Raw genomic sequence first — 12,883 nt, forward strand, 5'->3', positions numbered from 1 at the left:
TCAGGTGTATACCTAGACGCTCCTCAAGAATTGGCGAACTATTTGAAGGTTTTCAGATCTAGAGAAGGCATTTAAGGCATGGACCAGACGAAAAAAAGATAAGAAAACACCTGATCAACAAGAGAAATTCGAAAGTGAGATCGACATGGGTGATAACCTGAACAATAATGGCCCGAACAATCAAAACAATCAGGTTGTGGCACCTCTTATACCAGAAGTTGTTTTTCATAACCAGGCACAACCCACCGTTAACAATCTGGCAACCACAATTACAGTCCCTCATATATAAGTGGAGACCTTTCAAATTACAAACAACATGTTACATTTGCTGCAGAACACGAGACTGTTCTCCAGGCCTTACATTGAATATCGACAACAGTATTTGAAGACTTTCTATCAATTTGTGTCATTTAGAGGCAGGAAAATGTGACACCGGAAATAATTCGTCTGTCAGTTTTTCCATTTTTAGTGACTGGAGAAGCACAAACTTGATTAAATTTGTTCCCTATCAACTCCATAACTAATTGGGGGGAATTAGTCAAGCACTTTATGAACAAGTTCTATTTGCCCAATACGACTACAAAGTAAATTGATGAGATATTGCAGTTCGGGAAGAAACCAACTTAGACTTTGCACGAAACTTTGGAAAGGTTCAAGGGAATATTAGTGAAGTATTTGCACCACTGTATTCTAGATCAGATGTTAGGATAGAGATTCTATATGGGGTTGGCTAATAGTATGAAGGCTAATGTTAATGCTTCAACATGTGGCTCTTGAGAAAATCATTCACAAAGTGCAAGATTCTTCTTGATAAAATGGCTCAAAATTCAAGATTGATGATGAGGGATACCATACTCATGCATGTTGTCCACTCAGTGGCTCTTGATCTAAATAATTTGATTGTTGAGAATATGGCAACTTTGATGAATCAAATGAGAATTTTTACCAAAAGGATTGACGAATCCGACAAAAAAATGTTTATATAGTTAATACTACAAATGGAGGGTTAGGCATACCTTGTATTAATGTAATGACCGGACCGGTTATTTTAAGTTCTAAAGCCATGTTCCCTAATTTGATGCTTCCCCTAGGTTGCTTTTATATATTATGAATTGTAAGAATAAATAGTTTGGCTCACGAGGGGTTCGGGAGTATTTTAGAACACTTAGTTCCTAGTTAGAGGTTTGAAGTTGGAGGAGTTGACCAAGGTATGACTTTTGGGTAAACGAACACCAATTGATATTTTGAAGGTCCCAATAGGTTCTTATAGTAATTTTGAACTTGTACGTATATTTGGTTCGGGCGTCGGGTAGCCCGGGGTTGTTTCGGTGCTTCTAGTCGAAAGTTGAACATCTGAACTCATGAAAGTTTGACGTTTTTGGTTTGATATGTAATTCTTGGTTTTGATGTTGTTCTTAGTATTTTTAGACTTTGGAAAAGTTCAAATAATGTATATTAACTTGTTGGATGCATTTCAGGGTGGTTTCAAACCATTTGGAGCTAAGATGAGATTGCAATTTTCTGGTGTCAGTGGTGTTATTCGCGATCGCGTGGCATATGTTGCAATCACATAAAATGCTGGTAGCAGGTGAAGTTTTATTCTTTGTGGCCGTGTGGAGGAGGTCCGTGATCGCAATGTGTTGTCTGTGTGGTACGCGTTCGCATAAGGTCGGATGCGATCACGGTCTGAGGGTCAGGGTATTATGCTTCGTGATCACGAGGAAGGGTTCGCGATCTCATAGGTGTGGCAGGTGGAGCTTCATGATCGTGTGAGTGTGGTCGCGATCACTTAAGAGGGAATTTAGGTGGTGGAGCTCAATTTTGAAAGTACAAGAGGGGAGGGGGTGAATTGTAGTTGATTTTAAAACTTAGTTGACTAAGAAAGGAATTAGTCGACTAAACTTCACAGTGGGATTAATCACAGCAGAATTAATCGTGTTGACAGAAAAGTAAAGGAGGCACATCAATTTTTATACTAGTTCTATACTGGTGTGGTACCTACGTCCAGTTCCCTTGGGTCACAAGGGTTCTCTTAGATATTTAGTAAGTCTTTACAGCAGTGATGGTTTTAGTACATTCACCACCAACGATATACAACAATACTATTTTTTTCTAGTGTTGACGCAACTCTTGTTTTGTTTTCCAAATCTTCCTATCTTTTGTGACACTTGTAGACTCAATACAATGTTTTTACTAAAAACTAGAAAGGTGTAGAAACAAATGTGAAGTTGTGTAAGCTTCCTTGTCCTTCTGGTTCTTCTTTTATAATGCTCAATGAGTCTTCTGATTTCTCTTTTCTGGAATCGCAAAGCATCAATGATTAGAGGTCTTTCCTTGTGAGGCATAGACTTCTAAGAGTGAGACCCAAGGGTAGCCTCATGAATCTAGCTTGAGAGGTATGTCCATATTCATTCTCATTTTGAAATTTTGGTTCCTCCAATTAGCCTTGATTAGAGCTTCCGCAGATTGCCTTTTGATTTGCTCTCTGTCCTTGATTGGCTCTCTTTCCTTTCTTGCACGCTTGAGAATATTTAGCAAGTATGATTGATTGTCTTTCCTTCCTTATTCTTTGATTGATTGGTTCTCTTACCATTTGATACAGAGTTCGAAGAACATAGCCGTTGGCTTCCTCTGATTTCCTTGTATGATTTTCTTTCCTTTCATTCATCAGTGCTTCACAAAGTGAGATGACATTAGTCTAGGCTCTTTTGATTATTGATTATTATTAAAATTTTAAACCTAACAATATCCCCCCTCTTTGATGATGATAATAATCCAAAAAGAGTTCGACTAATTTAGGGGATTCTTCCCTTTACGTGTGTACTTCAGCTCCCCTTGCCTTTGTGCTTCTTGTTTGTTTGCATGCTACCCCTGTCTTTGTACTCTTTTTCTTCTCTCCCTTTTACATCAATCAAAAAGAGCAAGAGGAGAATAATAGCTAATGATAATACTAGTTAAGCAGGAAAAAAAATATACATCTAATAGTTATACTAGGCATAGTCGACTATATGCCCATCCAGACACAACCAAAAGATAAGTTTTAACAACCAACGAAAAAAAAAAAAAAAAGATTGTTTAAACAGTCCAGTCACTTAATTCCTTCCAAGGAAATACTTCAAAGTGTTGATCACTTTGGTGCAGAAACTATCATAGGAGGCATCAAACTCCTTGGTGACTTTGGTCAGCTTCTCAGTGACATCCTACATAGCCCTGATCCCTTGCCTCTTTGTGGCTTGGAGAGTGATCCTTAACCAACCATATCTGCTCTACTTTCCTTTGTTACTTTTCTGATCTTGTCTACCTGTTCCTGTATAGAGGTTAGCAGTTCCTTGATACCTGCAATATGTTGCTGCATTAGTAGCAACATATCTGAGGAAGAGGATTTGCTATATTTAGAATTAATCCCTCCACCGCCCTGTTGAGGAGTGGATTCTGGTGCTTTGTCTTTCTTGAACCAGGTTCCCTCAACCAAGGTGTACCCCATCATGGCAAAGGCAGTCTTGTCATATGTGTTGGAGATGGTTTATGGGCATTGGGAGACAAATCTACTTTCATAACTTGCAAGAAGTGAGAGATTAGTAAACCATAAGGCAAACTGTTAGAAGAAGATGAGACATCCCTGATGCTTTCAAGCATGTACTGGTGCACCCAAGCAAACCAATTAATAGCCTTCCCTTTCACAAGACAGTACAGGACAAACACATCTCTAAGAGACAGGGTGCTATGTGAATCGGTACGGGGTAGCAGGGTGGTAGAAAGAATTTGGCTAGTCAACGACGCTCAAATTTCAGATTTTTGGGACCAATGTCAGGGGGGTTTTCAGAAAACACACTTTTTGCTTCCTCAAGCGTCACTTCAAAATTATAAGGCCAAGAATGTTGAAGAAAGAAACTATACCCTACAAACTTTGCTGCAAATATTTTCTCAAACTGATAAGAGTCAAGAATAATGCGAGTTCCCAAAATAATGGATTCTAAGTCATCTTCATCATTCACAAAAAAAATTTCATAAAACATACGCATATGCTCTTCATAAACAGTGTCACCAACAATAGAAAATAGGGAGACATTTTTGAGTTTCCAACATAGAGATAACAACACATTGAGAGTTTTTCATATGCGACCATAAGCAATCGACTTCCCTTTGAAAGTGACAAGTTTTGTTTTTCTTCGAGACCATAGAAGTTCATCTTGTCTTCAGGCCGAAACTCTATGCTTTTAGTTTTCCCTCTCTTTTGAGATGATTGTTTAGGGGTGGACTCCATTGGTCGTATTCCAGCCCTCTTTTGAGTGATGAGAATTTCTTTTTGAGAATCACTGGATTCATCCTCGAACAGTTGATGATTTGTATTCTCTGATGACTCTACATCCACATGATCATCAGTTTGATGGTTTTTCCTAAAGCGATGGCTTCTTCTAGGCATGGAGGAGGATGGAGAGGGTTTGGTTTTGGCCATGAATAAGAGTGAGCAGAGAGAGAGAATGACTTTCTTTGAGATAGTGGGAGATAGGAACAAGAGAGGAGAGGTTAAAAAGGGGTGAATAGACGCCTCGATTCTGGAGAGGCGTGTCAAAGGCAACTGAAAAGTTGCCTTCTCCAAGCTCGCCGCCAGTCAGGTAATGAATGCACGTACAGAGTAATCAAATACTTAGAGATATTTAGGGCAAAAATCACAAAGATCAATTATGAATTTTTTTCTAAAATAGACAAATTTAGAGAAATTAAACGGGAATCAAACAAATACCAATTTTGTCACGAAGGAAACATATCTCTCTTTAAGAAATGATTTTGCAAAAATATCTGCTAACTGATTTTCAGTATTGATAAATTCTAGCACAATGTCACCTTTTGCAATATCATCATGGATAAAATAAGCTGCAAATGGAAGTAACATTCGAATGGATACCTTGCCACATGAGCGAAGGTTTCATCATAGTCGATTCCCTCTTGTTGTGAGCAAACTTGAGCGACTAGTCTTTCCTTGTTGTGAACTACTTGACTAGACTCATTCAGCGTATTTCTGAATACCCATTTTGTTCCTACAATTGATATATCAGAAGGTTTTGGAACCAGGTTCCATACTTTATTTCTTTCAAACTGTTCAAGTTCTTCTTTCATAGCTTTAACCCAATTGTCATCCTTGAGTGCTTCATCAACTTTAATTGGCTCAAGTTGTGACATTAAAGCCATGTGAGAATTCAACTTCGGGGACCTTCGGGTGGTGATGCCTTCTTGAGGATTTCCTATGATGAACTTATGAGGATAGCCTGCTTCACCTTTCCATTCATTTGGAACTTTATCAACCTCATACTCGTTTCTTTCAAGAATTTGTTTGGAGATCTAGGATGAAGTTTCTGCAGATTTTCTGTAGTCGACTGAGATTCATCTGGAATTGAGTTTTCAACATTACTTTAGGGACTTGAACCATTTTTGATACACCTGCAAGATATTCTTCATCTACTGTCTTGACAGTCTCACTATGAGGGTTAATGTCAATAAAGACTACATGAATTAATTCTTCTACTACAAGAGTACATTTATTGCAAATATTATAAGCTCTACTTGATGGAGAATAACCAAGAAATATACCATCATCACTTCTAGCCTCGATCCCCTATTTACTACTTCCTCGTATCCTTTTCTGCTTATGTGACTTGCCGGGAGGTTTTGTTTTCGGTTTCGGAGTGATTTGAGACACTTAGTCCCTAAAATGGAAGTTTAAGTTCTAGGATTTTGACCGTAGTTGGAACTGTGTGAAGATGACTTCGAAATGGAGTTTCGTTAGTTCCGTTAGCTCCGTTGGGTAATTTTGGATTTAGGAGCGTGTCCGGATTTTGAATTGGAGATCTGTAGCTGAATTAGGCTTGAAATGGCGAAAGTTGAATTCTTGGGAAGTTTGACCGGAAGTGAACTCTTTGATATCGGGGTCGAATTCCAGTTTCAGAAGTTGGAGTAGGTCCGTAATGTCAATTATGACTTGTTTGCAAAATTTGAGGTCAATCAGACGTAATTTGATAGTTTTCAGCATCGGTTGTAAAAGTTTGAAGTTTCAAAGTTCATTAAGTTTGAATTTGAGTGTGATTCGTGTTTTTGTCATTGTTTGATGTGATTTGAGGACTCGACTAAGTTCGTATTATATTTTAGGACTTGTTGGTATGTTTGGTTGAGGAACCGGGGGCCTTGGGTGAGTTTTGGATGGTTAACAGATCAATTTGGACTTAGTGTTGCACCTGAAGTTCCAGGAATTGCTGGTGTCTGGTTTCCTTCTACGCGTTCATGAAGGATCTTCCGCGTTCGCGTAGAGGAAGTTTGAGTGTTACTAGAAATTGGCCTTCGCGTTCGTGTGGCACTGTGGTCTTAGGCCTACGCGTTCGCGATTGGGCCCTCACGTTCGCGTAGAGGAAATGACAGATGGGTCCCAATGTAATTAGCCTACGCGTTTGCGATGAGGGTCCCACGTTCACGTAGGATCAAGCTATGTAAGCTCTGCATTCGCGATTAGGACATCGCGTTTGCGATGAAGAAATTTGGACTGAAGCATTTTTATGCTTCACGAACGCGGGGATGTTTTTGCATTCGCGAAGAAGGAATCACTAGGAAGTTCATACATTTCAAAACGAGGGTTTAGCCATTTTTATCAAAACTTGAGATAGAGAGCTCGGATTTAGGCGAGATTTTGAGGGATTTTCAGAGGCATCACTGGGTAATGATTATTCACTTATTTTTGCTTATATCCCACTAATCTATCGTTACATTCTTCTTCTAATTTAAGATTTGGATTGAGAAATTTGGAGAAAAAGTGGGAAAGTTCTTCAACCAAAATTTTGGATTTTGATTGAGATTTTGACATCGAATTTGAGTAATTTTTGTACGAGTGAACTTGTGGGTGAATGTGTCTTCGTATTTTGTGACTTTTACCCAATTCGGAGATGTGGGTCCGGGTCGACTTTTTGGGGCGATTTTCCAATTTCTTGTTAAAGTCTTGATTTCATTAATTAGATTAGTTTCTTATAGTTATATTTATGGTATGTAATTGCTTAGTTTCTTACTGATTGATTGAGCTTGGTTCGAGGGAAGTGGCTTGCCTAACCTTGTGTGCGGGAAGTACCCTTAGAATTTGTTATTGTTGTGATACTTCTGTGATATGTGAGTGTCGTGTACGCGAGGTGACAAGTGCGTACATAGGATAATTGTTGTAAAATTCGATTTTTTATATAAGTAGTAACCTGTTACATCTTAATTGAGTTATACCATCATGTGTAGTTATCCCGTTTAGCCTAATATCGCATGTCTACGTGTCTTAAATGCTTGTTCGAATTCGGTGCAACATGTCTTAGTTGATTTCCTATTTTCCTTGATTTTTATCAGTCTTAACTGTACAATTCTTGCTGTTACTTTTTGTATTCATCGGTTTCGAGCTGTGTGCTTACTTCTGGGACTACGAGGCGGTACCTCGAAGGATCCCCCTGCACATTTACTTTTGAGACTACGAGGCGGTACCTCAGGATATCTCCTTGTATATTTACTTTTGGGACTACGAGACGATATCTCGGGAGATCCCCTATTGAGCATTTACTTTTGGGACTACGAGACGGTATCTCGGGAGCGCCCCCTGTTATTTATCCCTATGTGTTGTGCTGTTATCTTTCTGTAGTTTTCTCTTTGTTAAATTTCGAGTCTCTTATTACATTGCTATATTCTTCTGCCTTATTTATTATATGCCAGTAGGGCCCTGACCTGACCTTGTCACTACTCGACCGATGTTAGGCTTGGCACTAACTAGGTATTGTTGTGGTGTACTCATGCTACTCTTTTGCACATGTTTTGTGTGCAGATCCAGGTACTTCCTATCAGCCTGGATATTAGTGAGCCGTGAGATTTTGAAGACTTAAAGGTATATCTGCCCGCGTTTGCAGTCCTCGGAGTCCCCCTCTATTCCCTCCTATGTTGTTTACTTTTCCGTACTTATTAGACTCCGGTGTATAGAGATACTTATTTTCTTTTATAAGCTTGTGACTTGTGACTACGGGGTTTCGGGAACTTTGTGTATACCTGAGTGCTGGTTTTCTTTTACATGCCGAGCGATATTTTTCCGTTATATAGTTAACTGTTGAAATTGAGTTGTTGATTCTGTCTTGATTTTCGATTATTTTCGCAATTGTTAGGCTTGCCTAGTCGTAGGGACTAGGTGCCGTCACGGCATCTTACGGAGGGAGAATTGGGTCGTCACAACACTGTCAGGATACAATTTTCCTTTTCTACTTTTCTTGGGATGTTCCTCGCTGGTTTCTCCGATAGCCATAAGACCTAGCTTTTCATCTGGTTCATTCTCTAATTCTTGATCGTCATTTTCTCCTATTGGCGTGAAGCATATGTTGGCCATTTCTTCACTTTCATATCCTTTTTCGTCACTCCATGCTCCGAATGATTTGTTCTTTTGAAGACCTTTGTTGATTTCCTTTCTAATTCCGGACAATCAGCTTGTATATGGCCAAATTTTCCACATTCATAGCATCTTCCATCATTTTCATTTTGTGGCCTTCCTTTTTTTGTCAAATTGTTTACCTTTTCTTCCTGCTCTGGTTTTTCTTATCTTGTTTGGTACTACCCTAGATAACATTGCTATAGTTTCATCCTGCTCTCCCCCTTCTTCCTCTTCTTCATTTTCAGACTCGGTTGTTGTTACCTTGAAAGCAACCTTTTTCTTTTTCTCTTCTAGTACACGTCTTAGATGAGACTTTTCAAAGGCTATGAGATCTCCTCGTATAACATTTTATCAAGATCTTGACATTCTAAGGCAATGACCTTAGGTTGCCATGTTGTAGGTAAGCTTCTGAGAATTTTTCTAACTTGTTCTCCAGTTTTCAAGGGTGTTCCGAATAATTTCAAATCACCAATGATCTTTCTAAATCTTGAGAAAATTTCTTAAATGGATTCACCCTCCTTTATTTGAAACAATTCATATTCAAGAACCAAGAGATTTATCCTTGTTTCTTTTACTTTGTTTGTATCTTCATGTATGGCCTTCAGTTTGTACCATATTTCTTTTGCAGTTTCACAGCTTGGTATCTTTTTATACTCTTCTCCACTTATGGCATTGTACATGAGATTGTTTGCCTTAGCATTCACTTGAACAATGGCCGCTTGTTCATCAGTGTAATCATCTAAATCGAGAGGGTTAGATGATACAATAACCTCACTCTCTTTATCCTTCCTTGGTGGAATTGGGAGATCTCCCTTTTTGATCATACGACACACCTTAATGTCATATGATTTTGTGTAGGTTTCCATCTGCAGTTTCTAGTGTGAAAAGTGCTGACCATTAAAGTAGGGTGGTTTTACTTGAGAGGTTCCCACTTTAAATTGTGCTCTAATGACTTTGTTTGATCCGTTGTTCTTTTTCTCACTTGTGGTTAGGCAGTACTCGTGAAAGCTTTCTCTAATATCAGTTGAAACATAAGAGGGAAGGGGTAAATTGTGACTAATTTAAAAATCTGTTGACTAAAGAGAGTAATAGTCGACTCATCTTCTTCCAAGGGTTAGAATTTAGCATAAGCAAATTGTGTTGGAATAAGAAAGCAGTAAAGACACATGAATGTTATACTGATTCAATACCGTTGTGGTACTTACATCCAGTTCCCTTGGGTCACAAGAATTCTTTTAGATCTTCAATATGTGAATCGTTACAACAATTGTGGTTTTAGTTCGTTCACCACTATTGATATTCAACAACAATGATTATTTATGCTTGACACAACTTCTTGTTTGTTTTCTAACTCTTCCTATCTTTTGCGACACTCGTAAACTCAAGAATACAGTATTTGTACTAAGAACTAGAAAGATATAGAAACATGTATATCAAGTTATGTGGTTCTTCCTTTTGTCTTTCAGTTCTTCTTATAGGTAGGATTTGTGATCTTCTCGTTGATGGAGCCGTTGCAAATTGACCATTGATTGGGGCAAAGGATATTCTAAGAGATTTGACCCAAGGATTGCCTCTGTATCCAACTCACAAGGAAGACTAGATTCAATGATCTTCTTTCCTTCTTGCATTCCTGATTTCTAGAAGTAATTTGCCACACATCTTGATTGACCTTTGATCACTCTAACTTTCATCAAAATCTTCTAATTTCTTTCTCCAGAGACTCTCCTTAATTTACGAACTGATTGCTCATCCTTATTTGTTTTAGACATCTCTTGAGACAACTGCAACTTGATCTCTTTTCCTTTTGACATCTTCATCAGCCCTTTCACATTCACGAATTCCTGAAATCAATTAGAATTGATTAGATTTGTACTATTGTCATCATTAAAACTAATGTGTAACAACAGAAATTTGTTAGTGTCTGGGTAATATTCATGGTAAAAGATTATTTATATGTTTGTGACCTCGGGAAGACAAAATGGATTTAAAATATTTTTCTGGTAAGAGAATTATATGGACTGTTTACATTATGAAGCGACTGTGTTGAATTGTGAAATGACAAAACCTATAAGAAAAAGTATGATTTTATGAATGTATGCATGTCTTTCTCCAATACTTGTTCCACCTTTAGAATGAAGGTCGATAAGATTTACAAAATAATTTTATACTCAATTCCAACTGTTATTTACTTTTTCTCATAGGTACAAGCGCACATCGCGACGATGCTACCATATAGAAGTTATATCTCTCTACCTCCTTATACTTTTGATAAGCTCCAGGACTAAATCATCCCCTGATGGTACGCATTTCATATGACCAGAGGCAGATCTAGGATTCCGAGAAGATGGGTGCACCATTACGAGATGGAAAAATCGAGTAAACTCCAAGCCCGTGAGGAAGGGGAAATTGTGAATTGATTGCTTTAGTGATTTAAAGAATGAAAAGAATAGTTATGGTAGTTGAAATAGCAAGAAAAGATATATTTAAGAAGATCATTAAATAAAAATTTTGGAAGAGGATTCGATCCCTTGACCTTAGGTTGCTAGAAATAAGGGTCCAAAATCAATGAGCCACTTCACCTCTTTTGACCATGGGTTCCATCAAATATGTATATGTATTTTTGCCAAATTATGTACATCATATATATACTTTAACCCGAGGATCACATATTCACGTGAACCATATTTTATACCGTGGATCCGCCCCTGCATATAACTCTTTTGTATTTATTATTTTGTACATCATAGAAACTTTATTCACATATTTTGAGTTTGTAAACATTAATAAATAGTTGTTCGATGATACCCCTAGATAATATTTGCTTATGATGAGGTCTAGGGCCATCATTTGCTAATGTGTTAAATGTAAAATTATGTACACACTATTGCATAATGTATATACTATTGCATAATGGTGCGCCACCACCCGAAGCCATTATGCATATGTTTGATTGTACAAAATTATTTCAATCCTCTTCTATGATTTATTACAGGTATGTGAAGTAGATTGAGTGGATTTTCCGTATGAAATTTTAGTATTAATTACGACCTATGGAATTTGAGATCGTAACTAGGGGTGACAAATGAGCTGTTTGGATTGTATTTGGATTGGTCAAAATGGGTTGACTCATTAAATGGGTCATTAGCTAAAAATTTGAGATCGTATTTTATTTTTTATGATAACTAAAAAATAGCTCAGTACCCATCCTTTATTTTATTGATATAAATTTTATTTGTTAATTTTTCTTTTGTGATAATGTGTTTCTTCTGTTTCAGATTTTTTTTCATGTTTGATGATTATTTTTGTCAATAACAATTAGTTAATAAATTATTCAATATCATGAAAAGAAAGTACTCTAAATAATATTTTCATATATTTAGGGTGGGGGTCAGGGTAAGGGTGGAGTTGGGTGGTGCATGGGTGAGAGTTGGGGGTGAGGTGGGGATGTGGTAGGGGTTGGGTGGAGGGTAAGGGTTGGGTGTGTGTGTGTGGGGGTGTGTGGGGGGTAGGGATGGTGGGGGTTGGTGGAGATGGGGAACGTTGAAAAAGAGTTTTGAAAAATATTTTCCATTCTCTTGACACGGAAAATATTTTCCTCGAATTGGAGAAAAACGAATTCTAAAATAAATATTTTTCAAACGTTTAAACCAATCAAATATGGAAAAGTTAGAAAATATTTATCAAAACATGGGTCAAGGTAAAACTCAAAGATTGAGTATTTCCATGGGTCAAAGTTGGGCATCATCATGGATTCATTTGGATTGATTATTATATGGGTTAACTTAATCTAGTCCAAAACAATCCATTTTCAAAATCATTCTAGCCCCAACCCATTAAAATTTGGACGGGTTGAACTGATCAAATGAGTTTGGGTTAGTTTTGTCGCCCCTAAATTCGTAACACGAATAATAACAAATTGAACCCATGTCAAATACAATAGACTTGGATAGGCACAACTAAGCTATAAACCTTGGTCTAGGGTGGGTTCACTTGAACCTTGTTAAAAATGTGAAGAGAGAAAATATATATTTAGGAGTAGACCTTGCACTTGGCTCAATTTAGTTTAGGCTGTCCCTCTCAACCTCAACCTGTGTGTTACTACTATTATTATCAACAGTGCCACTCTGCCCAAAGAAAGAAAAGAAGAAGAGAAGAGAAAACAAAGAGCACAGCAAAAGACTCGATCCTCTCTCTGCTTTCAATTTTTCCGACGGAGAAATCTAACTCTTCTCCCTTTCACATTCTTCTGATTTGTTTTCGTTAGTATTTAGTTTCCTCAGAAAAGAGGAGGTGGAGGAGGAGGTAGGGGGAATGACGGTGGTGAAAAAGGAGCTGACGCCGGAGGAAGAGAAGCTCACTATCAGAGATATATCTATTGCTGCCGAAGCCCAAACCAAACAAGGCGATACTTTCTTTTTAATCACTCAACGGTACCTTACCCCCTTTCTTATACCCCCC

The 12,883-nt window shown here is 37.8% G+C and overlaps 1 protein-coding gene across 1 annotated transcript in view; it reads left to right on the plus strand.

The window, feature by feature from the left end:
• The first annotated feature begins 12,454 nt into the window (after positions 1 to 12,454).
• Positions 12,455 to 12,883, plus strand: part of LOC109236359 (ubiquitin carboxyl-terminal hydrolase 5) — a 10,051-nt gene continuing 9,622 nt past the window's right edge. The window contains exon 1 of the mRNA XM_019402532.1: positions 12,455 to 12,855. Coding sequence (XP_019258077.1) covers positions 12,737 to 12,855 — 119 coding nt within the window. The 5' untranslated portion in view covers positions 12,455 to 12,736. The remainder of the gene's footprint in view (positions 12,856 to 12,883) is intronic.

The sequence above is a fragment of the Nicotiana attenuata genome, unplaced genomic scaffold (assembly GCF_001879085.1).
Source record: "Nicotiana attenuata strain UT unplaced genomic scaffold, NIATTr2, whole genome shotgun sequence".
Lineage (NCBI taxonomy): Eukaryota > Viridiplantae > Streptophyta > Magnoliopsida > Solanales > Solanaceae > Nicotiana > Nicotiana attenuata.